This window comes from Plecotus auritus (genome assembly GCF_963455305.1).
Source record: "Plecotus auritus genome assembly, chromosome: 5".
Taxonomy (NCBI): domain Eukaryota; kingdom Metazoa; phylum Chordata; class Mammalia; order Chiroptera; family Vespertilionidae; genus Plecotus; species Plecotus auritus.
In genome coordinates this window covers 182,324,829-182,349,997 of record NC_137776.1, presented here as the reverse complement: position 1 = coordinate 182,349,997, position 25,169 = coordinate 182,324,829, and the positions used below count along the sequence as shown (strand labels likewise).

The 25,169-nt window shown below is 42.4% G+C and overlaps 1 protein-coding gene across 3 annotated transcripts in view; it reads right to left on the bottom strand.

Annotated features, from left to right (window-relative positions):
* Positions 1-25,169, bottom strand: part of ABL1 (ABL proto-oncogene 1, non-receptor tyrosine kinase) — a 97,016-nt gene that overhangs the window by 35,874 nt on the left and 35,973 nt on the right. Inside the window, exon 1 of one of the 3 annotated variants that reach the window (XM_080667446.1) lies at positions 7,577-7,823. The exons of the other annotated variants lie outside the window; for them this stretch is intronic. Coding sequence (XP_080523572.1) covers positions 7,577-7,655 — 79 coding nt within the window. The 5' untranslated portion in view covers positions 7,656-7,823. Of the gene's footprint in view, positions 1-7,576; positions 7,824-25,169 lie in introns of those variants that run through there. 3 annotated transcript variants of the gene reach the window in all.

The following is a 25,169-nucleotide window of genomic DNA, read 5'->3' as shown; positions in this document are numbered from 1 at the left end:
CGCTGCAGAAGTCCGAGCTCCTAAAGCAGGCACACGAGGCCCTTGGGGGTCTGGCCAGGGACCATCTTCTCCAATGACCCCTACTTTCCACTCCAGCCTCCCCAGACGCCTTGCCGTTTCCCCCATGCACACCTGTTTCTGCGTCATCTGTGTGCACCCTGACAAGGGCCATTTACTCCCCCTGGAATCCATCCTCCCAACCTCACCACCGCTACAAACCTCTGATTTGCCCTTCCTCCCCCTACCGCCTCACACTCAAGTTTAAGTTTACTTACCCTTCACCTCACTTGGATATTTGGTGTCTGTTTCTATTACCGCCCTAAGGAATCTGCGTCCCTTGCAGTACCATTAGCCTGGCAAGCCTTGTTCGAACCTCAGCCCACCACATCTGGAAGATGCTCATTTCTGAGCCTCGGTGACTCAAATGCACAATAGGACAACAACGGTATGGACCTAGTCCAGGGGTGGGCAAACTTTCTGACTCGAGGGCCACAATGGTCTCTTAAACTGGACCGGAGGGCCGGAACAAAAGCATGGATGGAGTGTTTGTGTGAACTAATATAAATTCAAAGTAAAGGAGCGGAGGGGAGAGCAAGAGAACCGGATAGAACAGCCGGATCCGGCCCGCGGGCCATAGTTTGCCCAAGGCTGATAGTCCCTGGTCGGGCTGTCGCGGGGGAAGAGGGGGGCCCCAATGCACACTGCATGCAGACAATTTTTGTATGAATGTCAGGTGTGGTACCTGGCACTAGGGCACTACAGGGCAATTACCTCTTCTCTGTTACTGTCACCACAAACATCAACGTCTTTTGGGCAGAGACCAAGCATTTTCGGAGTGTTCGGCACTGGCCTCATGATGCCGGACATACAGCACTGCCCCGTGTTCATTTAAATACCTCCTACTTAGAACACCTGCATTTGTTTGTCTTTAGCAACAAGATAAAAAAACATGCAATCACGACTTAAGAGTGCACCTTAACTACCTGTTAACCTCTAACAGCAGAGGAGCAGAAATAATAGACAGTCAAGATGAAAAGCCAATGACCCCTGACCAGGAAAGCCTTTATGAAGATCTGGGAAATGCAGTATGTATTTGTTAATGGAAGGTGCAGTATGGCCAAGACCCTAAAACACACCTTGGTGTAACACGGGTCCATTTCTCGATGCTTCCTAACAGGCGGACAGCATGGCGAGAGGCCCACCCTCCACGCCATTTTTGTCTGTGGGGGGAAAAAGCTGCAGTGGCTGGGAAAACAGTTTCTTCAGCCATAGGCCACCTACAACAGACTGAAAGGCTCCGCTCTGCCTGCCGGGCCTGAGCTGGTTTGAAAGCGCTCACTTCTCATCTCCTGCTCTCCTGTAAAGCATCACCCAGCACTCCTGGTCAGTTTAGATCCAAAGTCACTGAAGTAGAGGGGTTACCCAATGGCAGGCAATTTCCCAGAACGTCCATTAGCCATTATTATTCCTACTGCTAACCTTGAACGTGAACAGAAAAGATATTTTGGCTCCTAAAAGCAATGGCTAATTCTATTCATGGCCTGCCTTTAGATTCCATTTTCAGGTATTCAGTGTACAATGCTATTAGCTAAATTTGAGGACTGGTAAGAATTAGGTCTCTAAAGAGAAATTAAGAGTAACGAAGTTAAAGTTTATGCAACAAAATGCAATATAACAGGTGTTATTGATCCCTTACTGAGTACCAGCACTGTGCCATGCACTGTATCTGCGCTAAATCCTACTACCTTCTTACGCAAACTCCATTATTACTGCATTTGAGGGCAGGAGACAGAAGCAGAGAGAGAAATTACTCCCCCGGCCCTCCCTCCAGCGATCCTGCTCAGCTGCCAACCCTGCCTCTCTCTCATGATCTTGCTTTTTCTTCCTCTCAGGACACCCCCCCCTGTCCCAGTCCCCTCTCTCTGTGTGTCTTCCTTCCCTCTCATCCTGGTTTCCCTTTCCTGTCCCAGCCTACTGTCTTGGTCTCCCAGTCTGTGTATCTCCCCTCTGTTTCTCCCTCCCTTTCCTCTCTAATTCCCACCTGTTTCTCCTCTGCCCCATCTGTCTGTCTTCCCTATCACCACCACCCAACACAGAGAGGATAACAAATCACCTACGGTGTGGGTTAGGACAGGACTTGAAAAGCCATTTGGAGGACAACTCTTATTACCTGAGGACAAAATTAGACTCTCAAGAGTCAGTAACTAGCCCTAACCAGTTTGGCTCAATGGATAGAGCGTCTCGACCTATGGTCTGAAGGGTCCCAGGTTCGATTCCGGTCAAGGGCATGTACTTTAGTTGCGGGCACATCCCCAGTGGGGGGTGTTCAGGAGGCAGCTGATCGATGTTTCTCTCTCATCGATGTTTCTAACTCTCTATCCCTCTCCCTTCCTCTCTGTAAAAAAAAAAAAAATCAATAAAAAAAATTTTTTTTAAAGAGTAACTAGCAAAGCTATTCCATGGCTTTTGAACTATAACTTCAATAGGAAAGAAAACAAAATGGACCAGAAGTTGGTAATATTACAGCTGGGTGATGAGTACCAGGGAGTTCATTATGTTGTCTGCTTTTGTCATAGGTTTAAAACTTTCTGCTGTAAAAAAAAAAAAAAAAAAGGCAAAAAAGAAAGACTAACTTAAGCATTTGTTTTAGAAATTGTTCTTCTGTGTTCTACTACAATCCACCATTACAGAAGAAAGTTATATATTCTTCTCATGTCACATTTGATCTTTAGTTCTTGTTACATATATTTTCCCAGTTTTAAGGTATAATGATATTGTATAAGTTAAAGGTTAATAATTTGATATATGTATATATTGTTATCATAAAAGTTAACATCCATTACCACACGTAGCTATAACTTTTTTCTTGGAAGGAGAAACTTTATAAAGATCTATTCGCCGAAACCGGTTTGGCTCAGTGGATAGAGCGTCAGCCTGTGGACTGAAAGGTCCCAGGTTCGATTCCGGTCAAGGGCATGTACCTTGGTTGTGGGCACATCCCCAGTGGGAGGTGTGCAGGAGGCAGCTGATCGATGTTTCTCTCTCATCGATGTTTCTGACTATCTCTCTCCCTTCCTCTGTGTAAAAAATCAACAAAATATATTTAAAAAAAAAAAAAGATCTATTCTTTGCAACTTTCGAATACACAATACAGTATTTGTTATCCATAATCATCACGTTGTACAATATTGTTATGTATTTTTAAAGCCTAACAATTGACAATTTTTTCTGTTTCTGTTTTGGATAAGTGTTTAATTACACTGGCAAAATTATTTTGCAACAAGGTAGTAAGCAGTATGAGATTTTTAGCTTTCACATGTTTGGAGCTATGAACATATTCTCTCTGGAGAGAAGAAATAAAATGCCAACCATGAACCAATAGGATTTTTTCTTCCATAATTAAAATTTTCACCATGGGAATAAGATAGAATCAGAGGAAGGGAAGATACTTTTCCTTAAAACCAAGGACAGGAAATATTAATTATATGCATCAAAACAAACTTGGAAACAAATTGTTTTGTTAACAAGAAAAACTATCAGGAAAAAATAAAGAGAAACTATGGATGGGTTCAACTCAATTCTATCATACTTCAGCCATTAGAAAAATTGGCAACACCAACATTTTAGACTGCTAAGTATTTGTTTAAAATAACAACATCTAACATATGCTAACATCTTGCTCCATGCCCGGGTCTGTGCTAAACAATTTAAATGAAATCTCTCATGTGAATCTACCAACTCAGCAAGACGGGAACTACTCAGAGCCTGTTTCAGAAATGAGAGCACCCAGGCTCAGAAAGCAATGTGCCCAAGGTCCCTGGGCAACGTGGAGGGCATCTGGGTCCACACTGGCTGGCTCCAGAGCTGGGGGCCATATAAGAATGGGACCTTAGCATATATATCCTAGCCATAAAACTCTGGACTTAAGGACATCTCAAAGGAACCTCGTACTGGTATAAATACATATATTAAGCATTTTATTCGTTTCAAAACTTCCACCTGAATCATCTCACATGTTCTCAAAAGCATCCTCTAAGGTGAGCTGGACAGAGGGTGCTTGTTCTGTCTTAGAGGTGATGAAACAGAAAAGCCGAGAGAAGTCGGACAAAAAGCGGATCTCCTGACTCACAATTCAAAAGTGTTTCCAACCAAAGTGAACGGGGCCCTTCTTCCTCCTCTTCTCTGAACACCTCGGAGCACTGGTACGAGAACTAGTGAGGATGTCAATGAAGTGCTTGGTGCCAAGGCCTGTCCCACCAGAAATGCTCATTTTAACACAACCCCAAATGGGAAGGACTGGCTGGCTATCCGGCTCCAGAAGGAGCCTCAGATTTTCTTGGTTACTGAACAAGAGAAGTAGTTGATGAGCTCGGGAGGGAGTGTTTAGAAAGAGCACAAGCATCTCTGAAGCAGAAGTGCTAAAAGTGTATCTGTGTGGCTGGACCACATAAAGCACTCGCCAGAAAGTTAACTTACTGACAAGAAGTGTAAAAGAGGGCCCTTAAAATAAAATTTGAAAGTTCAACAAGAGTTCACTCCACAGACATCCGTTTTTTATTCCACCGCATAGAACTTACATGTCCCTGTGCCACGTCCATGCACAATGGATGCAAATACAAACACACGAACAAGTAAAAGTAACCTGGAGAAACGGTGCGTTCAAATGGCTAGTGTTCATGTTGCCTTGCACATCGCTGGAGGTAAGGGGAAACAGAAAGCTCAGTGTTTGAAGTAGACCAAAGGTTATAAAGATAAACATGATTATGGTAAATCGATGCAGCTATAAAGATACATTTTCACAAAGCTGATGAACAAAATTCAAATGCTATTAAGTGCTTTTCTATGCACGAAATACTTCTAGAACAGCCGTCGCCAACCAGTGGTCCGTGAGGTCTGAAAGGTCGGCGACCGCTGTTCTGGGAGGACACACAAGGAACTCCCGAGTGCCTCTGGGTAGGACACTGCACAGGAGACACCATTACTTTTCACTGAATACCCTTTAGAATATGCTATCATGCACAGCTATTTTTTTAAATATATTTTTATTGATTTCAAAGAGGAATCAAAATGGCTAAAGGTAATCGTTCTTATCAGGATCAGGTTTCCAGAAGGGAAAGAAAGAATACCGCCTTTTGAGGCATTAGTGTTTCTGAAGATACCATCTGAACATCCACGGAGAGTTCCAAAGAAGATAAACAGTCACAGTCCATAAAGCAGAGGAGCTAAACTGGACTCTTTGGGGACAGACAGCATGGGTTCAAATCCCAGCACCACCACCTGCTAGCTCTGCTACTTTAGACAAGTTTCCTAATCTTTCGGTGCCTCAGTTTCCTCCTCAATAAAATGGAAATAACCACAAGGCCATCATGAGAAGTAAGCAAATGAAAACACAGAACGTTGAAACAGTGGTTAGCACACAGTAAGCATTTAATAATTGCTTTGACAGCTAGGCCCGAATAGCAAAGTAGATGCATGATCAAGTTGCATTTACAGCTGACCCTACTTTGATAGGATGGAAAACTTGACCATACTTAATTCTCTCCATGACGTGTGATGACTGGGCCCCAGTGGCTGTCAATAAACACTGATTGATTGATCTAGATGTCAGTAAAAACAGAAAGGCTGGATTACTTACCCAGATGTTGGCAACTATTTTTCCCAAGGGACTAATAGCACATCCAGTCTTTAAGAAAGAATCACTGAGGTTTGTTAAATTCTCTAAACTACAAAATAATAATTTCATTTACTTTTCCCAATTAAACACAACAATGACATCAGGAAAACTCAGTAACAATAAAAAAATTCCTATAGTGATAGCTTTCCAGATAAAGCCTTAAGTAAAGCAGTCTGTTGTACCAGAGTCCTTTTTTTTTTTTTCAGACTTGAGAGCCAACATTATTTCCAAGACATGCTGGAATAAGTCACTTTAGACTCCCCATCCCCCAAAAAAGAATAATCAAACCACCCAGGTACTACTAAATCGCCCCCCCCCCCCGCCCCGCCCCACGAAAACAAAACAGTGTCACAGCTTTGCTGTGACCTAAACTTTTCCTCCAGCTCCGCAGTGACAAAAGTCCATTCATCTACTCAGCCTTAGGCATCCATCTGCAAAATGGAGATGATAATGCCTGACACTAACTCGTTACAGATGTAAATGAGAATGTGTTCAGAATTTTGAGCAACTTGGAAAACAAGCCACGTATTAACTGAAGTTGACTTTGGCTGTTCAGATATGAACTTTAAGGGGACAAATAAACCACCTCTCTCCGAACGCTAGATTTTGGGAGCCCACTCCATCTGGGTGGGCCTTCTCTCAGGCCCCAAATCCCAGAGAGGGAAAAGGGACCCACCCAGGTACCCACTGTGGCAAAAAAGGGCAAACAGGTTTTGCCTGTATCATTGGGGTTTATGGTTTGAGCTGCATATATGATTCCAGGCAGGCGCTCAAATCAAAGAGTGAAAAGAAAAATAGTTTAGACAATTAATAAGGCCTCTGTTTATTTCCCCTTCATTTTAAAAAGAAAAACATTACAACTTCCTGGCACTACAGTAGAAATCCTACTTGTTCTAAAATGAGCTTTACATTTCTATTCCCGTTTTAAGCCCGCAATGAAAGTGATGGAGAAATGCAAGCAGGATTGCATCTCTGCAGCACAACCAGCCTTTTCAGCTGAAAGCAAACAGCCTGGGAGGACCAGTCTCAAACGCAGATCAATTTCAGATCCATCTTGAAGCTATCAAATGATAACCACTCATCCTCAATTCACTCTTTTTCAGACGTCACCTTACTGGGACAGAAAAGGAAAGACAAGTAAAGGAAAGGGAGGGAGGGGAGGGCTTAGTTAAGAAAAAGAAGAGCAGAACGGAAAGAAGGCAAAGTGAACCGCTCTTGGCTCTCAGCTTTTTTGAAGTAACCTAACATGTGGTTACTCCCCCCTCTCCCCAAATACTCGGGACTCATTCAAAATGCCTTCTTAAACTTTGGTGTGACTTCTCTTTACTCCATCGAAGAGAGAATGGCTAAGACCTCCTCGTGGTCTGTTTGGGTGAGGGACGGGGGGTGGAAAGATCACTTGAAATTCTGTCTCCATAAATGGTAGAGCCGTGTTCCTTTTGTGGTACACGACACCTAATGAAACCCTATCTTTCACAAGCACAGCTCGGCCTTTTTGACACCTAATTTCCAATTAACGGTGGGAATTCCACAATGTGGGCCGTTCAGGCCCGGAGAGTTCGCTTTCTCAAACTTTTTCGGGTCGAAGCCCGCCGTTGGGGCCCCTCTCGACGCCGCCATCCGGACGCGGGCTCTCCAGGGGCTAGGAGTGCGCGGGGGCCAGAGCCCGGCACCCTTCCAACCCCCCCCACCCCCCGCCGGCACCGCGCGCAGGGGCTGCCGAGAAAAAGAAAGAGGAAAGGGGAGAGGGAGAGAAAAGGAAGGGGAGATGGAGAGAAAAGGAAGGGGAGGGAAGGAGAGGGAGAGAGGAGGGAGCGCGCGCAGGCGGGAAAGGCCTAGGAAGGCCCGGCTGGCGGCCGCGCGGCCGCCTCGCCCCACTCCCGACGTGGGCCCGGCGCTTACCTTCCAGGTAGCAGCTGGAGGACGAGGAGAGCCCCTTCTTGGACTTGCAGCCCACCAACTTCAAGCAGATCTCCAACATTTTCGTGTGCCGGAGGGCTGAGGGCCAGCGCCCCCTTCTCCTCCGCGGCGCGGCTCAGGTTCGGCTCGGCGCTCTGGCTCCGCGCGCCCTCCCGGGCCCCCGTGGCCCCGCCATGCGGCCTCACCGCCGCCCCGCGCGCCCGCCCATGGCCGCGGCCGGGTCTCGGTCTCCGCTCCGGACGCGCCTGTTAACAAAGGGCCCCGAGCCCGGCCCGCGAGGCCCGCCCCCGCCTCCTTTAACAGCCTTAACTTAACCCCCTCCGCGCCGCGCCGCGCCGGGACCCTTTCTAGGCGTTCGTAAGGCCCAGGCCAACCCAGACTGGTTACCGCGGTCCAAAACCAATCCAACTGCTAAATCAACAGGATTTCTTATAAGCAGAGCATTTAAGCACATGCGATCCTAACACCCCAAGAAAGAAACAGGCGACACCAGCTGCTCCCCTGTGGAGACCGCAGGTGCTCCGCGCCACTTCTGAAACCAGAAGTTCCCAACCTGCACCGCTTAAGGCCACCATGCACCGTGCCCTGGCAAACCCGATGTCCCAGAATGCTGGTGAATAATGCAGATTCCTTTGGAATTACCAATCATGGTCTCATTTCTATTCGGTGAGCTTACTGTGATTAAGGCTAAACTCGAAGGGTGGTTAAGGAATGAATAATCAAGAAATCTGGAACCCACATAACAGTTACAAGTATGCAACACATTTGTCAAATCATACGTTCAGGCCAGGAGACAGCTGGGAAAAGGAAGAGAGGTGCGAGTTCACATTCCAACATAATTTCTGATTATATGGAAGGGGCTGTCGTCTCCACAGCGAGAACTCTTCAGAGGCAGGGCCTGCACCCTTCTTGGCCTCAGTTTCTTCAATAGAGAACTGTTTCCCTTGTTTGGCAGGTGTCACGGCACCATTGTTTAAAACCCATTTCATTGCTGTGTTGGGCTCAAATCTGTGTATAACTCAGGTCAGGACTGATAAGAGACAATGTCATATCACAAGAATGTGTTACTTGGGCCAAAACCGGTTTGGCTCAGTGGAAAGAGCGTCGGCCTGCGGACTGAAGGGTCCCGGGTTCGATTCCAGTCAAGGGCATGTACCTTGGTTGCGGGCACATCTCCAGTGGGAGGTGTGCAGGAGGCAGCTGATCGATGTTTCTCTCTCATCGATGTTTCTAGCTCTCTATCCCTCTCCCTTCCTCTCTGTAAAATATCAATAAAATATATTAAAAAAAAAAAAAAGAATGTGTTACTTGGCATAAAACCAGAAATCCAGGTCAACAGGAAACAATAGGGTCCCCAATCATACCAAATAATTTAATAAAAATCAGAAATATCAGTAACAATAGAAAACAAAGTTTAATAATAGTACCAAAGCAACAGGCAGAAAAACTAAGTTAGTCCAGTCCTGGCCGGTGTGGTTCAGTTGTTGGGCATCATCCTGTGCACCGAAAGGTTGCTGGTTTGATTCCAGGTCAGAGCACATGCCCAGGTTGTAAGCTCCATCCCCGGTGGAGATCATGCAGGAAGCAGCTGATCAACGTTACACTCTCACACAGGTTTCTCTCTTTCCCTCTTTCTAAAAATCAATAAAAACTATTCTTTAAAAAAACACACAAAAACCTGTTAGTCCATATCTTAGAGCACACGAATAATAAGCACTAACATGTATTACCCTAGTCAGGTAGCTCAGTTGGTTAGAGCATCGTCCTGATATGCCAAGGTTGCAGGTTTGATCCCAGATCAGAGCACATACAAGAATCAACCAATGAATGCAAAAATAAGTGGAACAACAAATCAATGTTTCTCTCTCTCCCTCTCTCTCTCTCAAATCAATATATATGTATATATATATATATACACATATATATATATATATACACACACACACACAACTAACATGTACTGAGATCTCACTATGTGTCAGAAACTTGTGAAAAGCATGGTCTGTCCACACTACTACACTGCATTTGCACAATGATCCTGTAAGGAAAATAGTATTATTACCCCAATTCTCGAAGCTCAGCGAAGTCAAGTACTTTGCCAAAGGTCTTACATATGGAAACAGGCAGAGCTGGACAAGGATCAAGCTCCTGACCAGTGAATTAATACACAGGCACATCTGACCAAAAATAGATTACAAGTAGATTAAAACTTTGAATATCTATATATTTGGTTAAATAACTAAGGTTGGTATATGTTTCAGAGGAAGCCTTAGTTGAGAGATCTTGGCTATGGTGATCAGCCCCAGAGACAATATTGGATTCATTTGTTTTACTTTCCAGCCTACAGGGTAATGACCAAAACATGGATATCTTCAGTACCCCAGGAATGGCTAAGTAAGAAGATCTTCATTTAGGTCTGCCATAAAGAACACATAAAAATTCAAGATCTGACTGGATGTGACTAGCGCCTATCACAGGGGTTCTCAGCAAAGGCATCGTTAACATCACAAATTCTCATCAATGTACAAAATGTTTCACTGTGATGGAGTGAACCTGCAGTTAGTGCTGGAGCGCCAGGTCAGGCCTCATGAGCACCTACGAAGGCCCAGCCACCCGGAGACACAGGGCCCCAGGGCTCCAGGGCCCGTGGGTGCCATCTAGAACCTGGGTGACACTCTCCCTGAGAGCCTGCAGGAAACCACTGCTGACTTGTTCAGTGGGTCTTAAACCTTTCAACCTCCGAGTGTAAAGTCAAAAATAAAATTCAAAAGGGCGACACCAGTACAAACAAGCTGAAAAATACAATCATCTGTTCTGGTGCCATTCTGGAAAGTTCAAGAGCTTTGGACCAGACTATGATAAAGCCTGTCATTATAGAGCATTTCATATTTAAAAGGCTATATATTCAAATTGGCAAGTAATGCCAAGAATTACATACACATCAATGGGCATTTTTGCAATTCTAACCATATCCTTGAATACTGTCAGCTAATATAGGCCCGGATATTTGTTTGCATGTTCTGTGCTTTATATTGGGATGTAAGTTTACTTTAAAAAAGCTAATGACTATTTCTAATATTCTGCTCTTGAGTCTAAAATGACTTTATCCTCTTAAAATGAGCAATGCTTGCCCTAACCAGTTTGGCTCAGTGGATAGAGCATCGGCCTGCAGACTGAAGGGTCCCGGGTTTGATTCCGGTCAAGGGCATGTATCTTGGTTGCGGGCACATCCCCAGTAGGGGGTGTGAAGGAGGCAGCTGATCGATGTTTCTCTCTCACAGATGTTTCTAACTCTCTATCCCTCTCCCTTCCTCTCTGTAAAAAAATCAATAAAATATATTTTTAAAAAATGAGTAATGCTTACTTACAAACTGTGTCCAAAACTGAATTAGCAGCAGTGAGTACTGAAACTATCACCAAACTGTACACTGCCATATCAAACCTGTCCTATCCTTTCCAGACCCAGTGTTGATCCTTAGGAAACTCACTTGCAAGGTACAAAAGGCATTCTGTTACAAGCCAGTAGAGCCTCAATCTTCTTACTGTACTGAAGGAAGGCCCAAGGATTCCCTCTAAGCAATCTTAAGCCTCAAAGGCATTAACTTAAAAAAATAAAAAACACAACAACAAAGAAATGAAAAAGACTGTGACCTACTTAACTTGTTTGTTTGCCATGCTACATTCAGTTTGGGGAAGGATAGACACTTCTTGTGCACCTAATCCGTGCCAGGCAAAGCCTCACAGCAATCCTTTGATATTGTATAATGTAATTTCATTTCACAGGTAAGGGAACTGGGAGATGAGGGGGACAGAGGAAATATTCTTGTTCAAATATACAAAGCGAGGAAGTAGTAAAGTCCAAAGTCCTTGAATTTTCCAAAATGGCACATAATTTGCAATTTAAGTGAAAAGTGGACAATATGTATAAAGCCAGAGGATGAAACAGAAATTGGAAGAATATGTCTTAAAAGAAAATAGTTCTGGGAATTAGAACTAACAAGAATATTTTAAGGCATATTAAGAATAGTAAGAACGAAAGAACAAAGGTCCTTAATTAGATTAAAGTGTGTAATAGAGCTGTGTTTCCAAAGTATGGTGCAGGGACAACTTATTTCGAATCACCGGTGGGACTCGCTGAACAAGCAGACGTGGTCTCCGCCCTAGACCTCCAGAATCAGGGTATGTGGAACGCGCTGCCCTGCAGTGCCTAGGTGCGCTGTGTGGGTACTGTACTTCAGTCTGAAAAACCGCCGCTTTAGAAGAGGAAAGATTTGCTTCTTATTTTCACTGGGAATAGACAAATATCAACAGATATTTCCACAATTTATTCATTTGAAAGCAATTTCTGGATTTAAGAAAAGTACAACTCTAGAAAAAGCTACCAAAAGGGGACTCTTTTCTGAAGAATATTTTAGGATAAAAAAATTGAATTTTTTAAAAGTTTGGAGTTCAGTCCTATTTTTAAGGGGTGGGGGAGCAAGTCAGGGGGTCAAGGGAAGGAGGAAGGAGACAGGATGCCAAGAAGAAGGAGGCAGGATGTTGAAACTCCACCTGTGAACAGCAGGATGGGGTAGGAGTGTAAGGCAGGTGGGTGAATCTGATGTGGGGGCTGGTTTGGGACCCTCAGGACCAGATAATCCCAGATCTGACTGCCCCTTTTACTGTTTCCAGCCCAGGCAATGATTTTAGTGGGAAAGGGCAAGAAACTTGAAGGACGTGCATGCTCTTTCACATGCACATGCCAACAAAACCCACTTCCTTTGGTTCTGCAAACACGGTCCAGGGAGAGCCTGCGAGATTCTCTAGCTTTCTGGGTCCACTGTGTGTCCAACTGAAAGAGAATGCCGTAGAGATCAACCAAAGGACTTGTACGCATGCATATAAGCATAACCAATGGATATAAGACACTGGGGGGGGGGGGAGGCAGGTAAAGGCATGTACTGGGGGGAAGGGGAGGCCGGGGGGAGGTCAATGGGGAAAAAAAAAAGGAGACATATGTACTACTATTTGTAATACTTCAAACAATTTTAAAAAAGAAAAAAAATAAAAAATAAAAAGAAAGAAAGAGAATGCCACTTAGAAAAGCACATCGATCACGCCCATGTTTGCCACTACTGTACAGGACACATTCATCTCTAAGCCTCACACATGCTCAGTGAGATGGCCTATTTACCAGCCAGTGTCACCAAGGCCTGATGCCTCTCGACTGGGCACTCCTTGTGGTGGTGTGGGCAAGTGACTTTACCTCTCAGCTCAGTGTTCTCATCTAAAACTGGGGTGGGGTGGTGATAAGAGCAGCTATGTCACAGGGCTATGAAGATTAGAAATCATGTATGGAAAGCGCTCAATAAACAGGAGCTATGTGTTATTTCCAAATGAGGGCTCTTCTATGTCAGGTGATGGTCTGTGCTCCTGTCCAAGTCTTACTGGGACTGAGTTAAGAGCTAAAATTAACAAATGTGATATGTGAAAATGATTCCGAAAGTACAGTCTGAGGGAGTGAAAGCAGTCTGGAGGGTTTGCAAGGGGAAAGGAAATCAGTTCATTTTGTTAAGGGAAAGAAATATTAGCTACGGGGTAGGAGTAACAACTAAAATCGAAATGCCACAGAGTCTTACTTTTAATCCTAAAGCCAAGGTTTTGGCAACTATGCTTTATGGCAAATCACAAACTCCACACCCCACATCCTTCCCGGGGCCTATGTCAGGCCCAGGACGTGATGTGCAGGCTGCACATATGACTGTCTTTCAAATAACACGGATTGTTTGTTAGTGCCCTTGTCATTCCCAGGGCTACAATTCTCACTGACTATCTCTGAGTAAATCCACTTTCTAGCAAATCTCATTAGAGTAAGACTCCATTAGATTTTTATAATTAACAAGTTAACATGACTATTAAACAATTTTTCTCCAGGAGGAAACTAATATTATTGATTATTTTTAACTTTTGATATTTTTTAATTTTTACTTTTTTAATCAAAGTAACATATACACATGGATAAAAGACAAATAGTGCTAAAAGTCTTACAATAAAAACAGCAGCCCTTGTTTCTTATTGTCCATGTTTTCGTCTTTATATTCTGCTTTCTAAGATAGGCTATTTTCCAAGTCTTCTGTTGAATTTAAAATTTTGGCTATAATGTTTTCAGTATTAAAGAGTTCATTCTTGTTCTGATTGTTGCTGTTTTTAACAACATATACTCTTGTTTGATGTTTGCAACCTCTCTCTCTGAGCACTAGCAAAGGAAAGTTCTGAATTCTTCTGTTTCCTACATTGTCTTTATTTCCACCAAGTTTCTTTCTTTTTTTTCTGTGAATTTGTTTTACCCTTTATCCATCACATTAGAGCCTTTTCTCTAACGTGTAGAGAAACGTGGCTGTCCATTTATTATGTAAAGTAAGGAACTAAAAAGTAAGCATGATATGGGCATGACACCTGGTGGGCTTGAATGATGGGAGGTGGTGAGCTAGTCTCTAAAAGAATCCCCAAGTGGGCTTTTCTCTAGGGCCGTTCCATTTGGCTTTTCTACCCCCAAAAGAACCTTTACATCGCCCATAGGTTAGGGCCCTGGCCAGCAGGAAATGGGAGAGGGCTGAGAATCTCACTATTCAGTGTGCAGCCTTTAAAAAAAATCGGCTCTTGCCCAACAGCTTACCTGCACCCCTGCTGGGGGTGAATGCCCTCAGTCCAGAGACTTTATAGAGCAATTTCTCAATATAAAATCTCTGGTCTCACGTGGGTGGGGGGGGGGGAGAGGTGATCTGGCTGTACAGGGTTGGGGAAGGGGGTGGAAAATCTGAACATCCCTTTTACAGACTTTCAATTGATCCCTTTGATTTCAATTACAGGCCTCACCACCCCCTGCTTTCTATGGCACTAATGCCTCTAATTTCTGATTTTTTTTTCCCTCAGGTTCTTATAAGCAAACAGGCTCACTTCTAACCAATGTCTCTCTCCGAAGAGGTTGGACTTCATCTCCTTCAATTCTGCTAAGTCCAGCACCATGCTTTTGACTGCCATTTTCTAAAAATGTGTTCACTTCTCTTATCCATTTATCCTTTTGATCTTTTAGTCCTTATGTATCTTCACTTTTTAAAAAATCTTTTTACTGTAATTTTAGTGCGGCTGGGGAGGGAATAGTGATAAAAACAGGTCTGCAATCTTTAATAATTTGAATAAAAATCTACTCTGCCCACTTTATGAAGGAGACAGCTGAAGCACAGGCAGGTTAGAGAGCGTGCACAAGGTCTCACAGCCAGTGAATGGCAGCGTCAGGAACGGAACCCAGATTTCCAAACTCCCTTGTTAGATATTTGTCCATTATATGACACCCACTAGTTACCCATACTTAAGACCAGTTTTAGAACGTGAGAGTGAAAAGCATTTTTTTTTAATCCTCACCTGATGATACCAGAGAGAGAGAGGAAGGGAGTGGGAGAGGGAGAGAGAAAAACAAAGAGACATCCATGTGAGAGGGAAACATCAATTCGTTGCCTCACAAATGCGCCCCCAGGAATCAAACCCGAAACCTAGGTATGTGCCCTGACCGGGAATCAAACCCACAGCCCTTTGGTGCACAGGCAACACCCTAACCACTGAGCCCACCAGCCAGGGCAGGAGAGAAAAACTATTTGAAATTTGTTATAAACTTTTGGTCTCCAATCTTAACGTTGCTGCTGTGAAGAAACAACCAAACCCCGAATTCTTAAATCCAGTCACACAGCTTAAAGTGAAGCTATAAACATATATCATAGAACAAAAATGGTTTGGGATATTCTTATTAAACTCTAAGTACTTGAATTCAACTTCAAGCCATTTTGCATGTTTTCATGAATTGTTTTTGTCTCTTTACTTTGGTTAACTTTTTAAAAAATGCCACAGAATTTTATTTTAAATCACAAAAATCTTATTTGTTTGCTTTTAATCTGAATATTAAATAAAGATTAAGATATTTACAAAAGAAACAGAAAGTTGCAATAATCCTAAAGGCCTCTTATTATCTTTGTAAGAGGGTAACCTTAAGTACACTTCAATATAAACGATTAAAATATAAACGATTAACAAAGGCACTGGTTATTTATAAGCAATACACTCATTTTCAAACACTGGCACTGTTTTTGGCTTTTATGGTTTTGTTAACTTTGAACTGGGAAACCAATGGTTAATTTTTTTCCTCTCTTTCTCTAAGACTAAAAGAATCTGCGAAAGCAGCAGACCAGGCCTAGGAGATCACGTTACTCTGGGGGTGGGGGGAGAAGGCAGCTGGAGGGGAGTGTAGAGAGAAGGCCCAGAAGGGAAAGAAAACAAGTTGTCTGAACCTCCCCACAGCGGGAGACCCAGCGGGGATCAGGAGGTTCTGGAGGAGCCCGTGTTTACCCACGGCATCTCTGGGGCAGCTCAAACGGGCTGCACAAGTACGGATTCCCTCGGCACTTCAGGACCTCTCAGCAGACTAGAGCTGGAAACCTAGACATTGATGCTTGTTTCTTCAAAACATTTAGTACCAGCTTTTGTTGTCAAGGTTTTAAACACACAAAGAACAAATGGATCCAGACAGTTTCTTGCCTACACTTATTAGAAATTCCTGCTGTCCTTAGAGAAGCAATGACAACTCTAAATGCTCCTTTTCTCTCTCCAGCGACAGGTCTGGCATATTCACCCAGAAGTACATCTAACCGGAGAAGAATGGGTACAGCTCACTGCTCAGTGAGCGGCTGTGGTGACACCAGGAGGAAACGGCCACTTGAAAAGAAAACTACAAACAAAGAGTTCTGCTTCCAAAGTCGACCTGGCAGAAGCTGCCCTCTTATTTGCCAGCCTTCCTACCAGCTGGTATAGAAAAACCTATATTCAGTATAGCAGCTCCAAAATCAGATTTAATCACTAAGTTACTTTCAAATTCCCTGAGCAATAATAATTTCTATTTATGACTACTTCCCCATGAAGAACATTCTAGTGTGATTCTAAAGACAACAGTAAAAGTAACTCTTCAATAAGGCTTAGGCCAACAACTGCATATCAACTAGTCTTTCTTGAAGGAAAAATGAATGAGTATCCCACACAGACTAGTTACAGGAGCCCTCAAGCCCAACAACGGCCCCCAACATCTGTTCTCTTCTCTTACCCTCAACCTTAAGTTTTAGGCCTTAACCCCTAAGTTTCAGATGGACACATTGCCTCAGAATAAAGAACACATTTCCCAGACTCTTACATCGGAGCATTACCGCATGGCTAAGTTTAACCAATAGTATGTGAGTAGAAATGATACTTGAACTTCAGTGTCAGGTTCTTAAAAGGAAAGGGCTCCCTCACTATGGAAAACAGTATGGAAGGTCCTCAAAAAATTACAAATGGAACTGCCTTATGACTCAGCGATTCCACTTCTGGGTATGTACCCAAAGAAACCCAAGACACTAATTCAAAAGAATATAGGCGCCCCTATGTTCATTGCAGTGTTATTTACAGTAGCCAAGATAACCCAAGTGCCTATCAAGAGACGAGTGGGTAAAAAAGCTGTGGTACATATATACAATGGAATATTACTCGGCCATAAAAAAGAATGAAATCCTACCAATTGTGACAGCATGGATGGACCTAGAGGGTATTATGCTAAGTGAAATAAGCAGAGAGAGAAAGGCAAATATCACACGATTTCACTTATATGTAAAGTCTAAAGAACAAAATAAGCAAACAAACAAAACTGAAACAGACTCACAGACACAAAGAAGGAGGAGGGAGTTGGGGGGCCATGTGAAAAGGTAGAGGAATTACGAACTACAAATTGGGAGGTACAGAATAGTCACAGGGATGCAAAGTACAGCACAGGAAATATAGTCAATAATATTGTAATAACTATGTATGGTGCTAGGGTGGGTATTGGAAATATCAGGGAGAACACTTTGTAAAGATATGACTGTATTAACCACTACGCTATACACCTGGAACTAATATAAAACAATATTGAATGTAAACTCTAACTGAAAACTAAAATCTTAAATTAAAAAAAAAAAGGAATGGGATCCCACTCCTCTTTTCTACTTCCCACTGCCTGAAGGGGTCAGGACAACTGGAATGGCCCTTTGGATCCTGAAGCAGAATTGCATCTAAAAGAATAACAAGACATAAGGGGTTTCACCCTGTGGAGTCCCCACACACATCCAGGTTGGCTAATGTCAGCCTGTTATAGGAGAGAGAAATAAACATCTAGCTTGTTTAAACCACTGGCAATCAGCATCTGTATTATCACCATTTGGTCTTAATGGTAGTAATATTAAAAGACCAGTCCTAACTCGCAAAAAATGTAAGAATTCTCCAAATCAACTGTTTCTGTTCTTTATCTATGAAAACTGTTAATTGTAGAACAAGCGTATGAAACCGTTCTATAAGCTTTAGAAAGTGACAAAATGGTTTAAATAACCCATGTAAAACACATAGCCCAGTGTCCAACTCACAACATGCAAATAGTACAGATTAATTATTCTTACTGTTGGCCCTGCCCCTTCCCACAGTCTCCGGTGCTGATGTGAGGAAAATTAGAAGCCCATGTGTTCTATCATGTACCTGGCATAGAGAGAATCTTACCACTCAATTATAAGACAGTACACAAACCAATTTAAAATTTTTGAATTGACATCTCACCAAGTAAGAAATATGAATGGCTAACAAGCACATAAAAAATTGTTCAGCATTTTAGTTATTCAAGAAATAGAAACTAAAGCACAGTGCGATGCCACTTCACAGCCACATGAATAACTAATTAAAAAAGACAGATAAAACCATGTGTTGGTGAGAATGTGGAGAGGTTACTACCAGACCCAGCAGTTCCACTCCTAGGAATCTACCCTAGAGAAATGAAAACATGTACAAGCACCATCCTATATAATAAAAGGCTAATATGCAATTAGACTGAACGGCGGAACGACCAGTCGCTCTGACGTGCGCTGACCACCAGGGGGCAGATGCTCAATGCAGGAGCTGCTCTCTGGTGGTCAGTGCACTCCCACAGGGAGAGTGCCGCTCAGCCAGAAGCCGGGCTCACGAGTGGCGAGCACAGCGGCGGTGGCAGTAGCCTCTCCTGCCTCTGCAGCAGCGCTAAGGATGTCCAACTGCCGGCTTCGGACATCCCCCGAGGACCCCCGGACTGCGAGAGGGTGCAGGCTGGGCTGAGGGAACCCCGCCCGAGTGCACAAATTTCGTGCACCGGTCCTCTAGTTATTCATAAGGACCAAAAATTGGAAACAATCCAAATGTCCATCATATGGTGAATAGATAAACAAAATGTATTTCCACAGAATGGAATAATATTCAACAATAAACAGGAACAAAGTACTGACATATGCTGTTAACAAGATAGATAAACCTCAAAAGCATGCTGTGAAGTGAAAGAAGCCAGTTACAAAAGAGCACATATTGTATGATTCCACTCATATGAAATGTGCAGAAAAGGCAAATCTATAAGATGGACAGTAGATGAGTGGCTACCTGGGGCTGGGGGTGGGATTGACTGCAAAGGGGATCTTTATTAGATGACAGAAATGTCCTAGAAATGGATTATGGTGACCTGCTAAAGAAATGAAAATCAGCCCTGGCCGGGTGGCCCAATCAATCGGAACATCATCCGGTACACCAAAATGCTGTGGGTTCAATTCCAGGTCAGGGCACACATCTAGGTTGTGGATTCGATCCCCAGTCAGGTGTACAGGAGGCAACCGATCGATATTTCTCTCTCACATCGATGTCTCTCTCCCTCTTCCTCTCCTCTCTCTGAAATCAATAAAAATATTAAAAAGAAAACGAAATGAAAATCAAAGAGGGGAAAAAAGGAGAGAAAAACAGAAGGATAAAAGGAAAAGGCATCAACGCTTATCTCTGATGCAGTGTTTGAATTTGAGAATAGGTCCATGGCTCCTGGCAACAGAGATTTGCACCTGGAATCACAAATGCACTAGTCCTGGGAGTAGAAGAATATCCTGTGTTATTTTATTGCCAAAATATGCCTGTGGAAAATGCCTGAAATAACTGTCTAACACAAAAAATAAAGGTCTTGGCAACAAAGATTTAAATGTTATCAAGCATGCTATTGAATGCTGTGTATTCACCACCACACTTAGTAAATATGGGATTAAAGTATGTAAAGCACTCAGAACCGGGCCTGACATAGTTAAGTGTAATGTAAGTGGCTTGCTATTATTGTCATCATACTGCACTCCACGGGAAAAGTGTTCACTGATTCATTTATTCATTCACTCATTAAGTTTCTACTAAACATCTACTATGTGTCAGGTTATATGATGTGCACAAAGAGTGGTCATGGTCTCCATGCGAAGGGAGCTTACAGCCAGGAAGGGAGAGACAGTAAACGAAGTATCACTTTAATTAATGTATGATTTATAAACTAAGTTCTCCAAAGACAAGAATAAATCCTATGACAATATAACGAAATGAAAGTTTATGTTAAAAAGTTCTTAATGAGTTGCGTATATGCTTTATAAATTTTTATTTTTAAAGGTTCTCTCATTAAAATTTTTTATTTATTATTTTTAAAAATATATATTTTATTGATTTTTTACAGAGAGAGATAGTTAGAAACATCGATGAGAGGGAAACATCGATCAGCTGCCTCCTGCACACCCCCTACTGGGGATGTGCCCGCAACCAAGGTACATGCTCTTGACTGGAATCGAACCTGGAACCCTTCAGTCCGCAGGCTGATGCTCTATCCACTGAGCCAAACTGGCCAGGGCTCATTAAAACTTTTTAAATAAAAATACAAGCTTGTTTTAGAAAAGTCCGAGTAGAGACTACTAATACCTTATTTTGTGTTTTCATCCAGTTTTTTCTGAATTTAATTTTAATATTGTCATCATACCTAAAATAAAAATGTACTAGTATATTCCATTTGAAAATATATTAATTATATAATTAGCCCAGCCCTGGCTTTTTCTTAAAAATTTTTCATGTTAAAAACATTTTTTTTCATGTTTACAAAGTGAAAAGTACTCATTCCCTAATTTATCTGTTTTGTCAGTGGAGATTTCTGCATGAGTCCCTTAAAGGGGTATATACCTAAACAACAAAGGAATTTGGTCAATTCTGCAAAATAAAGGTACCAAATCAAATCAGTAAGGTACTGAATAAGAATCAATCTATAATATCTGGATTCAACACTATTCATAAATGCAATAACTTAAACAGAATTTTTGAATCTGTTGTGCTCATGCATGGATGATATCGTTGGGAACACATTTTTGAAAATAAAGGCAAAGGAACAGCTACAAGGAACAGACTATTCTGAAACCATTTCCAGGAACGGGGTTTGTTTAAACAAAACGTATTAAGTGAAACCAGCTGCATTAAGGGTTGATGCCATCTGAGGTGGAATTCTAAAGCCACCCACTTCATAGTAAGGAACGCTCAGTGGCCAACTAGCTCTAGAACGGCGCGGCAATGAGCACGCACCGATGGACCAAAGGCCTGCAGCGCAAAGCAGGTGCTTGGAAGAAAGCCTGTGCCTCCCTCGCTGGTCCAACTAGCTTTATGCTTCGAGCCACTCTTCAAAGTGTTTAAGAAATGGGAAGGGAGTTACTTTTTTCTTTCTTTTTATTGATTTTTTAAATATATTTTTATTGATTTCAGAGAGGAAGGGAGAGGGAGAAATAGAAACATCAATGATGAGACAGAATCACTGATTGGCTGCCTCCTGAATGCCCCCTATTGGGGGTCAAGCTCGCAACCTGAGCACGTGCCCTTGACTGCAATTGAATCCAGGACCCTTCAGTCTGCAGGCCGACACTCTATCCACTGAGCCAAACAGGCTAGGGCTTTTTATTGATTTTTTGAGAGAAAGGGAGAGGAAGAGAGAAAGAGAAACATCAATGTGAGAGTGTAACATCAATCTTCTGCCTCCTGCATGCTCATACCAAGGATCGGGCACACAACCTGGGCATGTGCCCTGACTGGGAATTGAACCAGCAACTTTGGGTGCACTGGACGACACCGAACCAACTGAGCCACAGCAGCCAAGGTGGGAGTTACTTTTTAGAGGGTACCAGGAAAAGGGGGCCTGAAGTCAGGAATAATCAGCATATTCTGACAGAGGGTCAGCTGATGATGCTTTCATACAAACTAATGGTCTAAAACTTCACTAATTAAAATATGCTCCAGGGAACTCTAAAACATACACTTTTTTCCTTTCTGAAAACTAAAAACATCTCAAGAAAAAATAGAGCCTGCCTTAGCTGGTTTGGCTTAGTGGATAGAGTGTCGGCCTGAGGACTGAAGGGTCCCGGGTTTGAGTCCCATCAAGGGTGCATGCCCGGGTTGCAGGCTAGATCCCCAGTAGGGGGCATGCAGGAGGCAGCCAATCAATGATTCTCTCTCATCATTAATGTTTCTCTCTCTCTCTCTCTCCTTCTCTCTTCCTCTAAAATCAATAAAAATATTTTTAAAAATAGAGCCCTAATTGTAACTAAGTTTTCATTATTTAAAATCATTTTCCTTAACTTACAAGAAAAGCCTGCTTGCTTCTTTGAAGACTTCCTAGTGGCAACATATCCGGGACCCTTGGTGAAGTCATGTGACCTAGTCAGGAACAATCACCCATTTTGAAAATGTTTCCCAATGATCACCAGCACTGCCAGTAGGACTGTAATCAAAACAATACAATTGAGAAACACAGCCATTAATCATTTTATTTTGGAAACCAATTAGGGGATGATGAAAGAAGAAAAAACAGTGATTCATTTATTTTGATGAAATCTGGCCTTCAAAAGATAGAACAGGCCAGGAAATACACGTATTTTTATATTCTAAGGTATCTTAAACTTAGCCTTAAAAAAAAAATCTTTCCAAGCTCACTAAATGAACAAAATAAATCAGCTAGTTTAAGAACTTGAAAAAAAAGAACTTGACTATGACATATTCTAACTTGTGGATGTAAGCTTGCAGGTAAAAAAAAAAAAAAAAAAAAAAAAATGACTGAAGGGCAGTTACAAACTTTGGGGTTTGAAGCACCTAAATCAACAAGATAGCAATGTACCATGATCCAATGTCACCTGTTGGATAATGATGGCTTAGTTTTGAAACTTCACTCATTAGCTGGGTTTACCTGCCTCTTTTAAGAGCAGGCAAAGCCCAGTACTAAAATTCAAGACAAAGGGTACATTTCACAATACAGCTTCTATGAACTCAATTTATTTCTCAGAAGAAATAGTCTGAAACTTCTAAGTTGCATGGAGAGGATAATAACAATGTCCTGAAGGGTACAAAGGACACTCCATTTACAGGAAATTCCAATTAGTCTGGATACTAGTTAATAATTAGAGCTTTACAATACTTATGGAGAGCATTTCCATCCAGGAAGTAGGCCTGGGTGCTCACTTCTGAGGTAAGCCCTACATTTTCACCAGAAAATGTCATTGCTTGCCCTAGCTGGTTTGGCTCAGTGGATAGAGCACCAGCCTTCGAACTAAAGGGTCCCAGGTTTGATTCTGGCCAAGGGCACCTGCCCATGTTGTGAGCTCAATCCCCAGTAGGGGGCGTGCAAGAGGCAGCCAATCAATGATTCTCTCTCATCACTGATGTTTCTCTCTCTCTCTCCCTCTCCCTTCCTCTCTTTAATCAATAAAAATATATTTTTTTTAAATGACAAATTCTCCAAAAAAAAAAAAAAAGAAAAGAAAAGAAAAGAAAACACCATTGCTTAAGCTGAGTCTTGACAGCCTTTGGGAATTTGCAAGTCAAGGTACATCTTTCTGGTCCCCAGTTTTATTACCGGAACAAATCTGTGTGAACTGGCAAAGTAAAGGATACAATCTCTACAGCAGGTGTGCTGATTGCCCAGCTACCTGGCTCACATGGGGCAGGCAACCACAGCTCTACCTCACCTTGTCAGTTCTCTGCAGTTTACATTAAGGAGGCCAAAAAGATACACCATCATTTTAATAATGTCAACTTCACAGGAGTCTTTAGCTCTACGACGGACTTCAAAGGCAATCTAGTTCATCCTAAATTCTTCGATGGTTCCTGTTTAAAATGTTACTGAGACTTGGGGAATTTTGACTATGGATCCCATGTTATATAATGTTATTGGGCTAATGTTCATTTTCTTATGCGCGCTAATAGTGCTGTGGTGGTGTAAGAGAACGTCCCTGTTCTTGGCTGTTGTGAGCCTACAGCCAATTTCTAGGACGTTTGGCAGAAGGAAAGTATGTGTATGTAAAGTGTAGAAGTGTTAAAAGTTGATGAATCTAGATGAGGGATATACTGGTGATTCTTTGCACTGTTTTTTCAACTTTTTATACGTTTAAAATTTTTCATTAAAAAAGAAAGAAAAGAAAGTAATAATGAATGCTCTTGACAAGTACAATCTCTCTTTCTCAACATCCTCAGGGGATGAAATTCCACGACTTCTCATGAGGCCAACCCACTGTGCAGCGCCTTTAAGGACAGTCAGGACCACCGCTGCCGCAGCTGGGAGTTACGAAGCCTCTGCACAGGCACTCCGCTAAGAGCTTTAGCTCGGTATCTCCTCAAATCCTCTCAGAACCAGGAGGTGGGTGTGTGTGCTGCCACCGTTGGTACTCAAAAGAGTCAGAGCCAAAGCTTGAGGTAGGGTAGAGCCAGGATTTAAACCCGGGTAGACAAACTCTGCAGCCCACAGTCTTTACATGACTGGTCTTTAAACCTGGGTCAGGACTCATTCTTGGTCATGACATCCACTAGGAAGTCACTGCAAGCATTTTCCAAAAATGAATTAAAATAGAAAACATCACTATGCTCCATAATAAGGGTATGTGTTAATTCATAGGCTTTTTTCAGACTTTCTTTACACACACACACACACACACACACACACACGTCATAGTAGAGTATATACTCATGCACGTCACAACGTGTTAAAGCCATTCTGAATTATTCTATATTGCCTCCTCCTCTTTCATTTCCTGCCCAGAAGCCTCTCTATTTAGTAGGAGACTACAAAAAAAAAAAAGAAAGAAAGCAATAAGCAATACAGATTTAGATGGTTAAGGGGAAAATTCCACTGGGAATTCTCTAATCTCAAAATAAAATACTTTTGGTACACACTAACAGATAATAATGCAGCTGGCAAATCTGCTAATATAAAAGATATTTTCAAGTAAGAATCTGGATAATCCCCTTGATGTTTGTTTTAGTGAGATGTTATCTGTAATTCTATTAAAAGATATCAATTTAAAAATCAGGCTGAAATAGTATATATGGTCAATGGTTAAAATGAAATGAAAAGATTCTTCTCTGGTTATTCTTCTCCACTGAAAACCCCATGCATGTGAATATGACTGAAGGTCACGAAAGACCAGGAAAAGCCATAGTGACATTTTTTGAGAAGCCCCAAAGCAGCTGGGGGGTGGCAACGTGGATGGCAAGTGAGCGCTGAGAATTATTTAATGAGTGCCCCAAACCAAGCACCTAACTGTATGTCCTATTTTTTTTAATATATTTTATTGATATTTTACAGAGAGGAAGGAAGAGGGATAGAGAGCTAGAAACATCGATGAGAGAGAAACATCGATCAGCTGCCTCCTGCACACCTCCC